The sequence below is a fragment of the Bos mutus genome, chromosome 13 (genome assembly GCF_027580195.1).
Source record: "Bos mutus isolate GX-2022 chromosome 13, NWIPB_WYAK_1.1, whole genome shotgun sequence".
Classification (NCBI taxonomy): domain Eukaryota; kingdom Metazoa; phylum Chordata; class Mammalia; order Artiodactyla; family Bovidae; genus Bos; species Bos mutus.
Window position 1 is genome coordinate 20,203,924 of NC_091629.1, and position 15,453 is coordinate 20,219,376.

At 54.1% G+C, this 15,453-nt stretch overlaps 1 protein-coding gene across 1 annotated transcript in view; it reads left to right on the top strand.

Moving 5' to 3' along the window:
* Positions 1 to 15,453, top strand: part of PREX1 (phosphatidylinositol-3,4,5-trisphosphate dependent Rac exchange factor 1) — a 181,481-nt gene that overhangs the window by 137,941 nt on the left and 28,087 nt on the right. The window contains exons 14-18 of the mRNA XM_070381077.1: positions 122 to 197; positions 7,433 to 7,505; positions 11,943 to 12,085; positions 13,639 to 13,731; positions 14,704 to 14,852. Coding sequence (XP_070237178.1) covers positions 122 to 197; positions 7,433 to 7,505; positions 11,943 to 12,085; positions 13,639 to 13,731; positions 14,704 to 14,852 — 534 coding nt within the window. The remainder of the gene's footprint in view (positions 1 to 121; positions 198 to 7,432; positions 7,506 to 11,942; positions 12,086 to 13,638; positions 13,732 to 14,703; positions 14,853 to 15,453) is intronic.

The following is a 15,453-nucleotide window of genomic DNA, read 5'->3' on the forward strand; positions in this document are numbered from 1 at the left end:
CCTCTGACCCGTGGCTGGAGAATGTGGAAGTCCCTGGACCCCTAGCACTTTGAGCAGGGACTTCGGGACTGTTTCCCCTCCCTCCTGTCCGATTGGCTCACGGCCGGCTGCCTCTCCACAGGGACCGCGATTACCACCTGAAGACGTATAAGTCCGTGCTGCCTGGGAGCAAGCTGGTGGACTGGCTGCTGGCCCAGGTGAGAGCTCCCCTGAGCGGGTGTGACCCGGAGCTGAGGGGCTGACCAGGATGTGGGCCTTTGAGGTTTAAAAAGCTTTAATTTTAAATTTTATTGATTGATTTGGCTGCACTGGGTCTTAGGTGAGGCATGCAGGGTCTTTAGTTGCAGCCTATGGGATCTGGTTCCCGGACCAGGGATTGAACCTGGGCCCCCTGCATTGGGAGTGTGGAGTCTTGGCTACGAGACCACGTAGGAAGTCCCTAAAAATTTGTTTTAAAATTATTTTTTTTTTCTGTCCAACTATCTTTTAATTTTTTAAAACATTATTTATTTTAATTGGAGGCTAATTACTTTACAATATTGTGGCAGTGTGGGGCATACATTGACATGAATCAGCCATGGGTGTACATGTGTCCCCTCATCCTGAACCCCCCCTTCCATAAAATGGTTTTTAAATTGTGGTAAAATACACATAATATGGGCTTCCCACGTGGTGCTGTGGTAAAGAACCCGCCTGCCAGTACAGGAGATTCGGGTTTGATTCCTGGGTTGGGAAGATCCCCTGGAGGAGTAAATGGCAACCCGCTCCAGTATTCTCGCCTGGGAAATCTCATGGACAGAGGAGCCTGGTGGACTACAGCCCATGGGGTCACAAAAAGTCAGACATGACTGAGCACATCGGCAAACACATAAGATGATGTTTACCATCTTAACCATTTTGAAGTGTACAGTCCAGTAGCCTTAAGTCCATTATCACACAGCATCACCACCGTCCACTTCCAGGGCTTTTCCCGTCTTGCAAAGCTGAAACCCTGTCCCTGTTGAACAGTAGCGCCCTGTTCCTCCTGCTGCCCGGCTCCTGGCAGCCGCCCTTCCGCGCTCTCTGAGCTGGCCTGCTCAGGGAGACCCGTGTGAGGGGCCAGGCCGTGTCTGTGCTTCTGTGTCGGGCTTGGCTCACTCCGCATAAGGCCTTCAGGGTTTGTCCAAGTTGTACCCGTGTCAGAATTTCCTTCCTTTTAAAGGCTGAATAATATTCTGTTGGGTGGATAGAGCACATTTTCACTGTCAGTCAAGGGACAGCGGGGTGACTGCCACCTTGAGGCTTTCTGTTTTAAACATGAGATGATCCCTGGCCCACTGGGACAAGTTGGTTCCGTCCTGCCACCAAACCGGAGCCTCCGGGTGGAGGCTTGCCAGGTTATTCGCTTCACACGGGTCCCCAGTGAGCAGGGGCTGGGCAGAGTCTTGGAAGAATCTATGAGCCACTTTTGCTGCAACTTCCCCAAGGCGATTGTTCTGTTGAGGTGCTGTGAGCCATCCTGCCTGCCCGTCTCTTGCAGTTGGTAGCTCCTGGTCACAGCATGCTTATTCTGGGCCAGGGCCCATCTGCTCTTTTGGGCATTGTCTCACTGAGTCCTCCACCCCATTTGCAGATGGGGAACTGGGGTCCAGAGAGGCCAAGTGCCTAGTCCAAGAACACACAGCCTGGCAGCAGCATAACCAGAACTCGGGTGGGCCCATCGTATCCCCTCGTGCCTCGGTTCTGCAGACGTTTCAGGGAGCCTGCACGAACTTTCATTCATAGTTCATAAAAAGAATGCACTGGCTCCAAAGACAAGGAGCCGACTGTGAAATTGAAATGGATACATGTTTAAACTTTTATAGAGTGCAGCTCTATGGCAGCCTCATTAATAGTTAAGTTTCCCATTCATAGAAACTTCATTCCATTCGAAAACAATTTACTGCCTGGATTTTCTTTTGCCGAACAAATTCCTGATGATTGCCTAGAAGTCAGAGCCAATCTATGTAAAGTAAAGCCTTCTTGGCATCAAATAACTTCAAAAGCAAGCTTAGAAAACACCTTGAAAAAACTTTTTCAAACCCCCAAAATGTATTTAATGTAGGATGTGAGTGCATTTTAAAATATGTTTGCTGGGATGTGGGGCCCTAAAATGTGGGAGGTCTTAAAATGACCTTGGATTTGAATTTATAGAGTTGCATGGCTTGGAAGCACAGAGCTGCTAACCATTGTACTACACCACCCCCTCCATAGGATCCCCTGAAGCCAGCCCAGAGTGTGTGCTTTACTAGCATGGCCTCTTGGGAGGGCTTGGGCCACTGCAGGGCTCCCAGCACAGATGAGACAGCAGCTGATTTTGGTGGGATAAGATCTTTGGGCTCTCAGAGGATGAGGCTGGCAATAGACAGACCGATGAGGAGGCAAATTCAGAACTACAGGCAGGGGAGCACAAGAACTCCCCTGAGAATGGTGTGGCCTCGGGGGAGGCGGGAAATGTCAGGTTTTGGATTTTTTGAAGGTAGACCTAACAGAATCTGCTGTTGGATGGATGGATTGTGGGCGGCGGTTGAGAGAGGAGTCTTGAAGAACTCCAAGGTCCTTGACCAAGCTGGGGAGGCTCAGGGCTGTGACCTGGAGCACTCCAGCAAGGAGGAGAACTAGCCAGAGCAACTTCCTCTGCTGGTTTCTCTTTGTGATTGATGTCAGGCACGGGGAGGGGGGACCTGCTCTTGGCCAGTGCTGTCAGATTAGCTGTGATCCTGGCCGAAGGCCCCCTGGAATAGCCTGAGTCGTTGTCAGTGGGTCCTGAGAATGCCCCACCCCTATCCCCCAGCATCCTGTCGCAGTGGAGGCAAGGAGATGGTGGAGTAAAGTTTGTGGCTGACCCTCTGTCCACTTGAGCAGGCCTCCCATTGCTCGGCCTGGTCTGGGGACATAGGGAGGCTAATTGGAGTTGACAGAGGATGGCTTCCACGAGATTGACCAAAAGACAGCTGGCATCTGGCTCCCACTCAGGGAAAGGGGAGGACGGTATGCATATGGGTCTCTCTGCGTGAGAGAGGTTGGTGATGAGGATGTGACCTTGACGACTGGTTATGGCAAGTCTTCATTAGAGTCATCCCCACCTTGTACCTTGGCAGGAAGGTCAAAAAGAAAACATATAATTGTGTAGTTCAGGAGGGTTATTTTGCTTTGAACACCTCTTCATTTCTAACTTCTAGGTCATTCTGCTCCTTGAAACAAAATGTTGGTTGAAACCTCCTTGATCAGCTAGAAATGCTTGTGGCTGCACATGATAAGAAACTTGACTTGCACAGTAAAGGCGTTTTTCTTTTTGTGTTGTTCCCGTAACTAGACATCCAGAGCTCATGATCCTAGAGCTCAACAATGCCATTTACACCCAGGCTCTTTCCATCTTTTGGTTCCACCACCTTGCCCGCTGCCTCATTGTCATAAGATGGCTGCCACAGCTCCAGATATCGCATCCATATAGACCTATGGCCAAAGGCAGGCAGCAGGGACAGGTGAAGAGAGCTTTCTCACTCTGTGTATTGGGGGAGGAAACTTCCTCCAGTCCTCTCCCTTCCCAAGTGGTCTCCCTCTTGGTCTCATGGCCAGGTGGGTCCCACATATACCCCTAAACCACTCCCTGGGGAAGACAACAAGGATTGCTGAGCGTGGCTTAGAATTCCTAAGAATTCATTCTTTGAGGCTCCCTGCCAACTCCTTGGATGAATCAGAGTTCTTTTAGCTCTGAGAATGAGGGAGGTACTAGTCCTTTGATTGACAAGCTACATATTGCATCAGTTCTGATCTCTGTATATTATCTCATTTAATCTTCAGAAAAACAGTTGTTATCCCCATTTTACTGATGAAGGAACTGAGGCTCAGGTTTTATAACTTGCCTCAGGACACCCAGAAATGGGGTACTCCTGTAAGATTGGGTGTGTATGTGATTGGGGCTTTCATGATGCCCTGGTAGTCAATAATAATATTAGAAATAATAGTAATACTCCTCTCTATTGCTTATAACCTGTACTGTGGAATCTGAGCAGGGAACACCACTGAGGGGTGGCAGAGGCCTTGCAAAGTTAAGAGCAAATCCAGGGATTAAAAAAATACAAATGAGGACGTGAAGCTTGGCGAGGTTAAGGAGTTGCCCACGGTCACAGCTTGGCCAAGCAGGGGTTTGAACACGGGGACCCCAGCTTCAGGTTTGTCTCTTCCCCTCTCTGCTCACGGTTTTTGGTCCATGTTGCCTGGGCTCCAGCATGCCCCAGGCTGCGGCCGTCAAAAGGAGGGTGGGGAGCAGTGGGCTGGGACAGGCCAGAGCAGGTCAGGCCAGGAGCCAGGTGCTGCGGGGAGGCTGACATCTGCTGGCTCCTGTGCCGGCTCTGCAGAAATGTGCCCGAGTGCCTGCCACGCTGACCCCACGGCCAGGCTGATGGTGATACTGGCAGAGGCGGTGGTTCCAGCGCCTGGGGGTTGGGGTGGCGGGGCTTGGATGGGAGCAGGCAAAGGGCAGTCTGGCAGCTCAAGGCACCAGCCTAGAGGAAACAGGATAAACAAGGACAGGGCAGGAGCCCTGGCCACAACCCAGGGCAGCTCTCTTCCCTTCTTGGAGCCTCAGTTTCCCTGTTTGTAACTTGGAGGGAAGGCCTGGCTGCAAGAGGATTCCATACTCAAGCTGTGACCTTGGGCCAGTGCTGCATCTGTCTGTCTGTCCCTCAATGTCTTCATCTGCCAAACGAGGTTAATAAGAGCAGCTGCCCCTGGGTTGACCCTCAAGGCCGTTAGTGTGGCTGGAGCCCCCCCACCAGGGGGCTGGTGGGCCACTCGGGGCAGGGAGACTCAGGTGGTGAGGTTGATTACACTGTGGGAAGAAAATGGGGGCTTGTGACTTTCGGTCTCCCCATGGCTGGTGGGATGTGGGTGGGGGTTTACTCTTCAGGTGGGGGTACACCCAGGGTTGGTGTGATTCACTCCTGAGCAGAGGATCCATCCTGCTGCTGTTCTCACTTTGGGAGCTGCCCCTTGGGTTACCCCAGGGCCCTCTGGGGAGAAGAGGGGAGGGGATAGGCTGGGAGCCCAGGTTGTGAGAGCTTCAGAGAGCCAAGTGGACTCCAGACGTCAGCCTGGGCCCCCCGCAACCCCACCGGGCCTGCCCGCCTCTTGGGCCCCTCACAGCGGGAGGCTATGGCTGTGGATGTGGCACCTCCAGGATGGATGGCAGCCCCCTGCCCCTGGCGGGGCTCAGAGCCTGCTGGCCCTCTAACCGCCCGCCCGGGTTCCCACAGGACAGGTTTGTCATCTATGAGTCAGCCTGGGGCAGTGAAACACGAGGCCAGCGGCTGCCCCAGGCTCTGCTCTGGGGCCTGCAGCTCTGAATTCATTTCTCCTTTAGCTGAGGAATTCCCTGCCCCGCCACTCCGCTGCTGGCCGCGGGCTCTGGGGGGTGTGTGGGATACACCCAAAGTGCAGGCCTCTGGCCTGGCGGTGTCAGGGGCCTTTTGGAATCAGTTCTCACTTGGACAGTTGTTTAAATGAGAGGCTGTAGGCCCTGTGACCCTCTGAATGGAGTCGAAGTTCATTGACCTGGTTACAAGCTCCTGCATGAGTTAGTCCTTGCCCACCATGTCTTTATCCACTCAGCAGGTATTTATCAAGCACCTACTGTGTGCCAGGCTCTGTTCTAAGCCCTGCGAATTCAGCAGGGAACACAATAGAGCAAAGGCCCTTTCCCTGTGGAGCCGACCTTCACCCACACCCCGTCCTTGCTGGCCATGCTGTCTTCTGTGCTGCAGGCTCCGTCCACCTGGACCTCTGTCCCTGCTGCTTCCTGTGCCTGTCCCTCCCCTCATGCTTGCACAATTCACATATTTTGCCTGGATGTACTGAGATTGTTTGGGTTGCAAGAAGCAGAAACAGAATCTGGCTAACTTAAGGAATATTAAAAAGAGATGGTGACTTACTGGGAAGGCCATGGAGCACCCACAGAGTCAGGAGAGACCCTGGAGCCAGGCCTTAAAAGGAACTGGCACCAGGAAACTCCGAGCTCCTCAGGAGCAGGCGTGGTGGGACACTGTCTCCAGGGCACGCTCTAAGGCAAGATTGGCTCCAGCTGCTCCCTGACCTTGGGTTCCTCTGCTCAGGGGTCGTGTTCTGGGGCAGGAGGCATTGCACTGGCCTTGCCTGGACCCCATGCCCTCAACCTGGCCAGGGGTTGGCGGTCCCAAGCCTGGAGGGACCTTCCTCTCACAGCAGCATTCTACATGGGAGAGTTGGCCCTGAAGGCGGGCCCAGCAGGGGCCCAGCACACTGGCCACACCCATTCAGTCTTCAGTTTCGGGTTGGTTGTCACTTCCTCCAGGAAGTCTGAGATGAGCCAGACCCCCGATTTAGGAGTATTTTCAGTTGTGAGAGCAGAAAACGCAACTGAACACTGGCCTAAGGAAATGACATGCTGCACATCGGGAGCACCACATATCAAGAGCATTCTGTCCTTCACTCTGCCACCCTCAGCAGGCTGCCACCTTGATCAGGACATGGTCCTGCAGTCCCTGCATCACTTCCTCATGTAATTTTATCCCAGGCAGGGAGGGGTGCTGTTGCTTTTCCCTTTTATTAGGGAGGAAGATATTTTCCAGGATTTCCTGGTAGGCCTCCCCAGATAGCTCATTGGCTACAGCCAGGTCAGTTAGGAGTTGAACTTGATTTCTTAATATCAGAGAGCCAACTACAGAGGCTGAAACCAATTAGGGGTTTGTTTTTCTTTAGTATGAGGGAAGGCTGGAGGTTGGTGAGACAGAGCTGCTGGGACAATCTCATGCTATCTTTGAGGACCACCCTATCCCTTTCTTTTTGCGCTGCTCTGCTTAGTATGTTTCTATTTTCCAGATCACATTGTGATATAAGATGGCTGCAGGAGCTCCAGCCATCACATCTGTGTTCCAGGCAGGCAGGAGGAAGAGATACAAAAGGCCAGGAATAAAGTGTGTTTCCAGAGCTCCCTATCAGTGATTTCTGCTTGTGTTTCATTGGTCACCGCTGGCTATAGTGGAGGCTGGGATCTGAGGTTATCTAGATAGATGCACTGTCATCTATAACAGTGAAGATTTTGGTACCAGGGCCAGATGGGGCGGGGGAGGGTTGTTGCTGGGCAGCCAACAGTGTCTGCCACATAAGATCTCAATTTCTCTTTTTGCAGTGTTTATCGCATGATACTCCATGCATTTGTCACATTTAAATAACATACAATTATATATTTTTCTGGTTTGGGAGTTGTAAATAACAGTCACAGACATGGTTGGTGGTACCACAGTAAATAAGACAGAGGCACATCCCTGCCCTCGTGGAGTCTCCCTTCCTGGGGTGGCAATGGGCTCTTTGTCCACCTGGCTCAGCGCCTTGGGCCAGGTCCACCTAACACCTTCCCCTTCTTGTTCTGTTCCAGGGTGATTGCCAGACACGTGAGGAGGCCGTGGCGCTTGGCGTGGGCCTGTGTAACAATGGTTTCATGCATCACGGTAATCCAGCCCTCCGCTCAGCCCAGCCTCCCCAGGGGGTGGGGTGGGGTGGGGTGGGGGTCTGTCCTGAGACAGAATTGCTGGCAGGGACCCTGGTCCCTGGTACATGTTTCAGCGAGGGGAAACAGGCCCAGAGACAGCAAGTGGCAGGCTGGCGGCTGCCCAGCAAGGCAGTGGGTGTGGGCCTATGGACTGCTGTGGCTTTGGGCCAGCTCATGCATTCCCCTCCTCCTCCACCCCCAGTTCTGCACCGATGGGGAGACCACTTCAGGTGTCCCGTGGGGACCGAGGTGGCTGATCAAATCCATGGGCTTCCCAAGACTTTACTCCTGGATGGGAGATGGCCTCCCAGGGTGGGCAGCGAGGCTGGGCGAGGTGGGCCTGGTCCGTGGGCCTCCTGGGAGGGGAGGAGAGGGGCTTGTGGGGACAGAGGATGGCCGGGCTGTGAGTGTGAGAGGGAGGAAGCCAGGTGGGGCCTCGCCCCTCAGACACGTCCCTCCTTCTCCCGCAGGGAGAAGCGTGTCAGAGGGGAGGCAGGTGGATGGTGTGAGATGGTTCCGGGGAGGGAGAAATGGTGCCACTGACACCGCTTTAAGATAACAGAGAGATTATACCCTGGGCCCGGCCTCCCCTAAGAACTCTGCATGTAGTGATTAGTTTAATCTTTGTGCTGGTCCTTTGATGTTGGTATGGAAAACATGCCCGTGTATAAACGAGGACCAGAAGCCCAGGCAGTTAGGACAGTTGCTCAAGGAGGGGCTGGGATTTGGACCCAGGCAGGTTGGCGTTACAGGCCACCAGTGAGCTCTGTGGCTGGGGGAGCCCCGAAGTTCCTTCTGGTCCCGGGGGAGCCCCCAAGTTCCCACTTTTTTAGGATGAGTGGATTTTAGCCTCTCCCCCCCCGCTCCCCCCCCCGTCCCACCAGCAAAGAGCCTTTCTCTGGTATCCAGAACAACCTCAGGGCCTTGTCACACGCAGTGTTTCCCTCATCCAGGGGCCCCTCCCTCCCTGCCTCGTCCCCTGACTTACCAGTGTTTCTGCTCAGCTCTGGCCTCTGCAGCGAGGCCCCCCGACCAGCTTGGAGAGGTCCTCTCCTGCCTCCCGCTCTGGACCAGCTCGATTCCCTTTCCTTCCCGGGACTGCCCTGTCCCCGTGAGGCTGAGTCCACACCTCCCCTCTGTCTTTGTTCATCTATAGCGTGTCTTTTGCCTGTGGGCACCATGTTAGGCTCTGGGGACCAGAGGTGAACAAGAAATACAAGTCCTGCCCTCGTGTGTGTGTGTCTGTGTGTGTGTGTGTGTGTGTGAGTGAGTCACACAACTGTGAAATAAGCTGAAGCCACGCTGGGGAGAGGAGCAGCCAGAAATCCTCCCAGCGTCTGCTCTGTGCACCAGCTCAGAGGTTGGCAAACTCTGCCTGTAGAGGGCCAGAGAGTAAATGTCTTAGTTCTTGTAGGCCGCACGGTCTCTGCCACAGCCCAGCTCTGCCCCCATAGTCTGAAAGCAGCTACAGGGGATGCATAAACAAGTGGGTGTGACGTTTAGCCAATAAAACTTTATTTAGAAAAACAAACTGGGGGCCACAGCTTTCTACAGTTGGTCCAAGAGCTGGATTTGCTGTCCCTTTGCCCTGTGAGATGAAAGGCCATCAGGTTTGGCCCCTGCCTTGAAGCCAGCAGGCCTGGTTCTGGGCCCAACTCAGCTTGCTGACAGCAAAGCCCTCTCCTCTCAGCCTCAGTTCTCCCATCTTTCCCTCCCCATCTGAGCTCAGCATTCTGACAGCTCTGGGGCGTTGGGGCTCACTCCACAGCTGAGGGGGGCAGGTTGGGCCCAGCCAGGGCAGCCCGGGTCATTCCTGAAACCCACTCTGTTCCCTGCAGGGATCTTTCCAAGCCCATCCCTCCCTCCCGTCAGCTGAACAGAACCTCTCATTTGTGGGTGAGAGTAATTAAGGGTCCACCCCAGGGCTATTTCAGGAAGGCGGCTGTCTGAGGACCTTCTGATGGGGGTGACCCCGGGCAGCACCGACACCCTGGGGGGTGCTCAGGGAGAGAAATTGCAGGGTGCCACCCTTGGTCCCCTCTGCCTGCCACGAACTCCAGACCAAGCTAAAAGAGGAAACGGCCAATCCTAGGGTGGCGGCCGCTGCAAAATGCAGGTTAGGGTGCTGGGTGGAGGGCGTGGTGGGGCCTGCCTGGCGCCTCCCGGGGTGTCTGACCTGGGCTTGCGGGGCCCTGGGGTGTCCCTGGGGAGGGGCCCAGAGGCAGTGGTCCAGCCCCCTCGCTGTAGGTGCAGACAAGGAAACTGAGGCTTGTGATTTAATCTTTGCGGCCGCTCAGGGACGTTGGTTGTTACCCCTACAGATGAGGAAACTGAGGCTCAGAGAGGCTAAACGGCCTTGAGGTTGGGGGCGGTGGGAACTCACCAAGGCTTTCAGTGATGGTCTGTGCCCGTGTCTCACGAAGCCTGGCCAGTGGCTGTGACTGGAAGTTGGGAGTGGTCGGCCCTCACCTGGCCGAGCTCCTGGACTCTGGGGTTCCAGCTGTTTCCCCAGATATTTCAGCTCAGACACAAGACACAGCTCGGTGTCTCCTCCTCCCTCTCCCCGAGACTCATAGCCTCGTGTTTACAGTGGAGGGGAAGCCAGCTGGCCTCCTGGGGCCTGGCTCCCAGCTCTGGGGAAAGCAGCAATTTGAGCATCTGTTCTTTCCAAGGAGGTAATAGAGGTGGTCTGAGAGCCATGCTCACAAACAGCTAGTGTCCCGGGCAGGGAAGGAGGCAGAAGGGAAGGCCTCTTGATGCTTTTCATGTCATCAGAGGCTTTCAGAGAGGCCTGAAGCTAAGGCAGCTGCTTGTCCTTCTTTCCCGGGCCCACTGACCTCAGATGACTGCCTCGACGTCTCCCCTTCTGGAATTTGTCCCTGTGCCCATCTGTCAGGCCAGGCCGGGCAGTATGATGAAGAGGAGGAGCCTGGGCTCTGTGGTCTTGGGCAGTTTATTTAGCTCTTCTGGGCCTTAGACTGCCTGTCTTTAAAAGGGGCACAGCAGGTCCTCCTTTGTCTGCAAAGTGATCTTAAGCCTGTATTCCTGGTGTGCTCTGGACTAGAAGGTATTTAGTTAAATTGTAATGCACAGGGCCCATATCACATGCTGATTGTTACCAGTTTTTTTTCTGTTTTTGTTTTAATATTTTTCGGTCACACAGCATGTGGGATCTTAGTTCCCTGACCAGGGATCAGACTCACATCCCCTGCAGTGGAATCGCAGAGTCTTAACCACTGGACCACCAGGGAAGCCCCTGTTACTGGTTCTTTTTACTCACTTTCCTGCCTAGTCTTAGAGGTCTGAAGACTTTTTCTGTAAGGACCCGGATAGTACATGTCTCAGGTTTTGTGGAACGTAGTCTTTTGCAATTATTTAACTTTGTCACTGTGACCCCAGAGCAGCCCCAGACAATATATAAACAAATGGGTGTGACTGGTTCCAATAAAACTTTATTCATAAAAAGCGGGAATGAGCCACATTTGGCCGACAGAGGCTGAGTGTACCATCCCCTGGTCTACAGGGTCTCACTGAGGTCTGTTTCTGATTATTAGTGAGGGTGAGTTCCTTTCTGTGTACTTGGCACTCACCACTCTCTTAGGTTTTCCCATTTGTTAATTACCTATTTATATCCTTTACCCATTTATCTTTGAGTTTCCCAGCTTTCTCTGGTTGGTTTGTTGGAGTTTCCCGTATAGTCTAGAGATTTCTCCTTTGTTGATTTTAGACCAGACGGTTAATTTTGAATCTGTGGCCTGCCTATGGCCTTGCTATTGAATGGAAGTCCTTAATTTTATCATACTGCTTTTTTGGGGTCGGGCGGGGGGTGGTCCTTGTATATGAACTCCTTTTCTGTTTTAAGACAAAGACACTTGCCTGCATTTTGTTTGGTGAGCTTTAGTTTTCCTATTCTTATTTAGGCCTTTGATTCAACAGGATTTATTGTTATATATGGTGTGAGGTAGGGATCGGATTTTTTTTTTTCCCCGTAAGTACATCAGTTTTCCCTGTACCATCTGTGGAATACTCCATGTGGTTGTTTGTCATCCATCATATGCTAAGTTCCCATAAAACAGTGGCCTCTTATGTGATAGCTGTTCTCTTCCACCGGTTCTTTACTTCGGCTGTGGTTCCACAGCTTTGTACCTTACATGGCTTTGTAACATGCCTTTATATAAGCAGGTGGGATGAGTTCAGAATTTTCATGAGTCAGAAAGTCAGGCTTTTATGTGAACTATCCTAATATGTTAGTTTTGGCACAGGACTTTACTTACTAGAACACCATGCTGGCCAACCCAAGCTTGTCCAGGGGCTGGTCCTGGCCTGTGGCTGCCAGTCGGCAGATACCACTGAAGGCTCCCCGTGTGAGCCTGACCCCGTGTCTGTGGGTTTGCAGTGCTGGAGAAGAGCGAGTTCAAGGATGAGTCCCAGTACTTCCGCTTCCACGCAGACGAGGAGATGGAGGGAACCAGCAGCAAGAACAAACAGCTTCGCAATGACTTCAAGCTGGTGGAGAACATCCTGGCCAAGCGCCTGCTGGTAGGAGCAGAGCTGAGCTCGCTGCATCTTCCTTCCCAGACCTGCCTGCAGGCCTGGGAACTGGGCAACCTTCAGGTTGTGGCTGGAGAAGTTGGGCTCACCTTGGGGTGCCCAGAAGTAAGGGGGGATTTTAGGCGGTGCCTGGCAGCACCGCCCAGATGCCAGGCTACTTTCCTGGCCAGGCCACCCTCCTGACAGATGAGACTGGGCTCGCTGGGCTCCCTTTCTTTTTCTTCCCCTCTCCTCTTGTCCACCCCACCCCTAGCCTAGCCTTTGCAGGGAGGATGGCCTCCTGAAATGACCCCTCTCATACCAAAGCCTTGGGTCTTCTGGGCCAGAGCCCTTGTTCAGTTGCTGCAATTAGCCTTGCAGTTAAGGTAGGACATTCACCAGCCTGGTCAGGTTTTTTACCAGCCTAGCCCATCCCGTTTCTGTGCCTCCTGGTTGAGCCTCAGCCTCCACCTTGAGGCCTGGCCCACAGCAGGCAACAGGGAGACGGGCTCGGAGAGGTTGGGTCTCTTGGCATAAGCCAGAGTTGGGGCTGAAGCCTGCCTGACATGCAGGCGGCTCTGTTCACGTCTCTCCTATCGTACTTAAGGGGGCTGCTGTTTCAGTTCCCATTTCTCCCGCCACAGAGCCCTCAAGCGCTCCACACCACACTTGGGACAAAACCTCCCTGTCCCTTTTCCTTCCTCTCCTGTGTTCCCCGCTCCTCGGCCCACTTAGCGCAGCCACTCAGATCTTCCATTTACCCTCCAGTACTCTGGGGCCTGACTCAGGGCCCTGGCACCTGCTGTGCCCTCTGCCGGGAGCACTTTTCTCCACTCTATAAACTTCTGTTCCTCATTTCATTCAGGTCTCAGCACAGATGTCCCCTCCCCTGGCCCTGCTTCTGTGCTGCATTCTATCCCTTTAAGTGCTTTATTTTAATTCAAAGTACATACACCCCTGGGCACCACATTCTGTATTTCTTTGTTTGTAGTCTGTCTCTCCTACTAGACAGGCAGCTATACACGAGGGCAGGAACTGTTTGTCTTTTTTGGTGCTGTTTCCAAAACAGTGTAGTACCTGGCCCATATAATAGCAGCTCAGCAAAATATGTACTGAGGAAATAAATGCATTTCCCTATATCCCCGCTACCACGGACCCCCCCCAAACCTTCTTGTCATCCTGCGATGGGGAGGGACGGCTCCTCCCTAAACCCCCTTCCTGTCCCTAAGTTCTTGGTGGCAGGACACTTTGGGGTCTGATTTATTTCATTAAGGCAGTAGGCTGTTACTGAGCACCTGCAGTATGACAGCAGATGGGGAGACAGTGGGGCATAATAAATAAGGAGGCTCTGTCCTCAGGTTGGGAGGAGGAAAGGGGAGACAGGCCAAGAAAGCTAAATGAATACGTGGTCACCCCACTCCCAGCCCCACCCTAAGAAGATCTGGGACATGAGGAGCCAGCTGGGTCCCAGTCCCCTCCAACCCACGCCGGTGTGGGCCAAGCTGGGGCAGGCTCCAGGCCCCCCTCCCAGTCTCACTGCCTCTCCTGCCTCGAACCCCCAGATCCTGCCCCAGGAGGAAGACTACGGCTTCGACATCGAGGAGAAGAACAAGGCTGTGGTGGTGAAGTCGGTCCAGAGGGGCTCACTGGCGGAGGTGAGGCGGCTCAGAGGGGCCACCCCGGCCCCTGGGCTGCATGCGGACAGGAGAGTGGGGCCCTCCTCCAGCTCAGAAATCCCTGGAATGGCAGTGGTTCCTCCTGGCTCCTTGTCCTCCTGGGGATACTGAGTCTGGGTCTCTGGGAACCAGTGATGGAGCCCCCGGGATCCAGGTTGCCCTCCCAGCGTGGACCACCAGCTCCCCCTGCTGGCCGTGCAGGGGCCAACCCCCCAAAAAAAAATCCCCACTGGGGGCTCTAAATCAGCTGATTATAGAAAAACTAACTGTCAGCCGCTTGAGTAAGGCAGGTTTGGTTTGCTGCTCCGAGATGGATTTGAGGTCTAGAGGAGGGAGGCCAAGGCTTCAGCCCCAGGGCCTCTCAGCTGTTGTCAGGGGTGTGCAGATGGCTGGGAGAGAGGTGCTGGCCACTTTTTTCAGGGGGCTCTGCTTGCTTCCTCATAGCAATCAGGAAGGCGTTTGGCTGCGTATAGTAGCCGCAGGCTGGGCTTGACAGTGGCTGGAGCCCCAGGGCTTCTGTTTTCTTTGATGTAAGCAGCTCAGAAGGAGGTGGTTATAAGTCTTGGTTCAGGGTTGACATCGCTTCACTTTTGCTGGCCAAGGCCTCGTGGTCCCAAGGTGGCCACCCCAGGTCCATGCCTCGTGTCCTTGCAGAGCCGGGCAGGAAGGAGGGGCGGACTGGAAGCTTCTTCTCAGGGAAGATGTCTTTGCTGTTAGCGGCCCCCACAGGCCTCCCTTCACAGCTCCTTGGCCCACATGGGTCTCACCAGCCCACCTCACTGTTTACCACAGAGGGCAGCGGGGTTGCCCCAGGGGGAGTCTCACTCGGGTCCTACTTGGTCCCTGGGGCTGGTGACTCTGTGCCCCTGAATTGAGCGCCTCCTTAGTGAGGAGGAGAGGGGGTCAGTTAACCTGGTGTGCTCGTCTCCCTCACCACCCGCCCCCGCCCAGATGGCCGGCCTGCAGGTGGGGAGGAAGATCTTCTCCATCAACGAGGATCTGGTGTTCCTGCGGCCCTTGGCTGAGGTGGAGTCCATTCTCAACCAGTCTTTCTGCTCCCGCCGCCCGCTGCGCCTCCTGGTAGCCACCAAGGCCAAAGAGTGAGTGTCGCCAGGGGCAGGGTGTCTGGTGGCCTTCCTCTCGGGATGAGGAGTTGCCCGGGTCCCAGGGGTGGTGGTGGTGGGGGGGGGTGCCTGGCTAATCCAGGTCCCCGCGGCTGGCGGGTCCTCCTGCAGACACGTGACAAGGTGCTGCTGGCTCTGTTCAGTTGGCTCACTGTCAGATGGCTCTGACAGTGCTTACTGGGTGTCTGCTGTGTGCCTGCTGGCGTTTTAGGCTCAGGGGATGCAGCCCCGTCTGCACAGATCCATTTCTGCGCTCACAGATCTCAGTCTGTTTGGAGGCTAGAGCAGGAGACGGACAAAGTCAAAGCAGAAAAGGGAGAGACGTACCAGGAGGTAGTGAGTGTGGACCAATATGTTGGGTTGGCCATAAATCATTTGGGTTTTTGCATCACATCTTATAGAAAAATCCAGACAAATATTTACCCAACCCATTATAAAGCTGGGACAGGAGATGTGCTGTGTGGAGGAGTGCTGGTCAGGGAGATGCCCCTGAGAACGGAGGTGAAGACCTGAAGGGGGGTAAGGGAGGGAGTCAGGGGGACATCTGGAGGAGGGGGGTTGCTGGCAGAGGAAACAG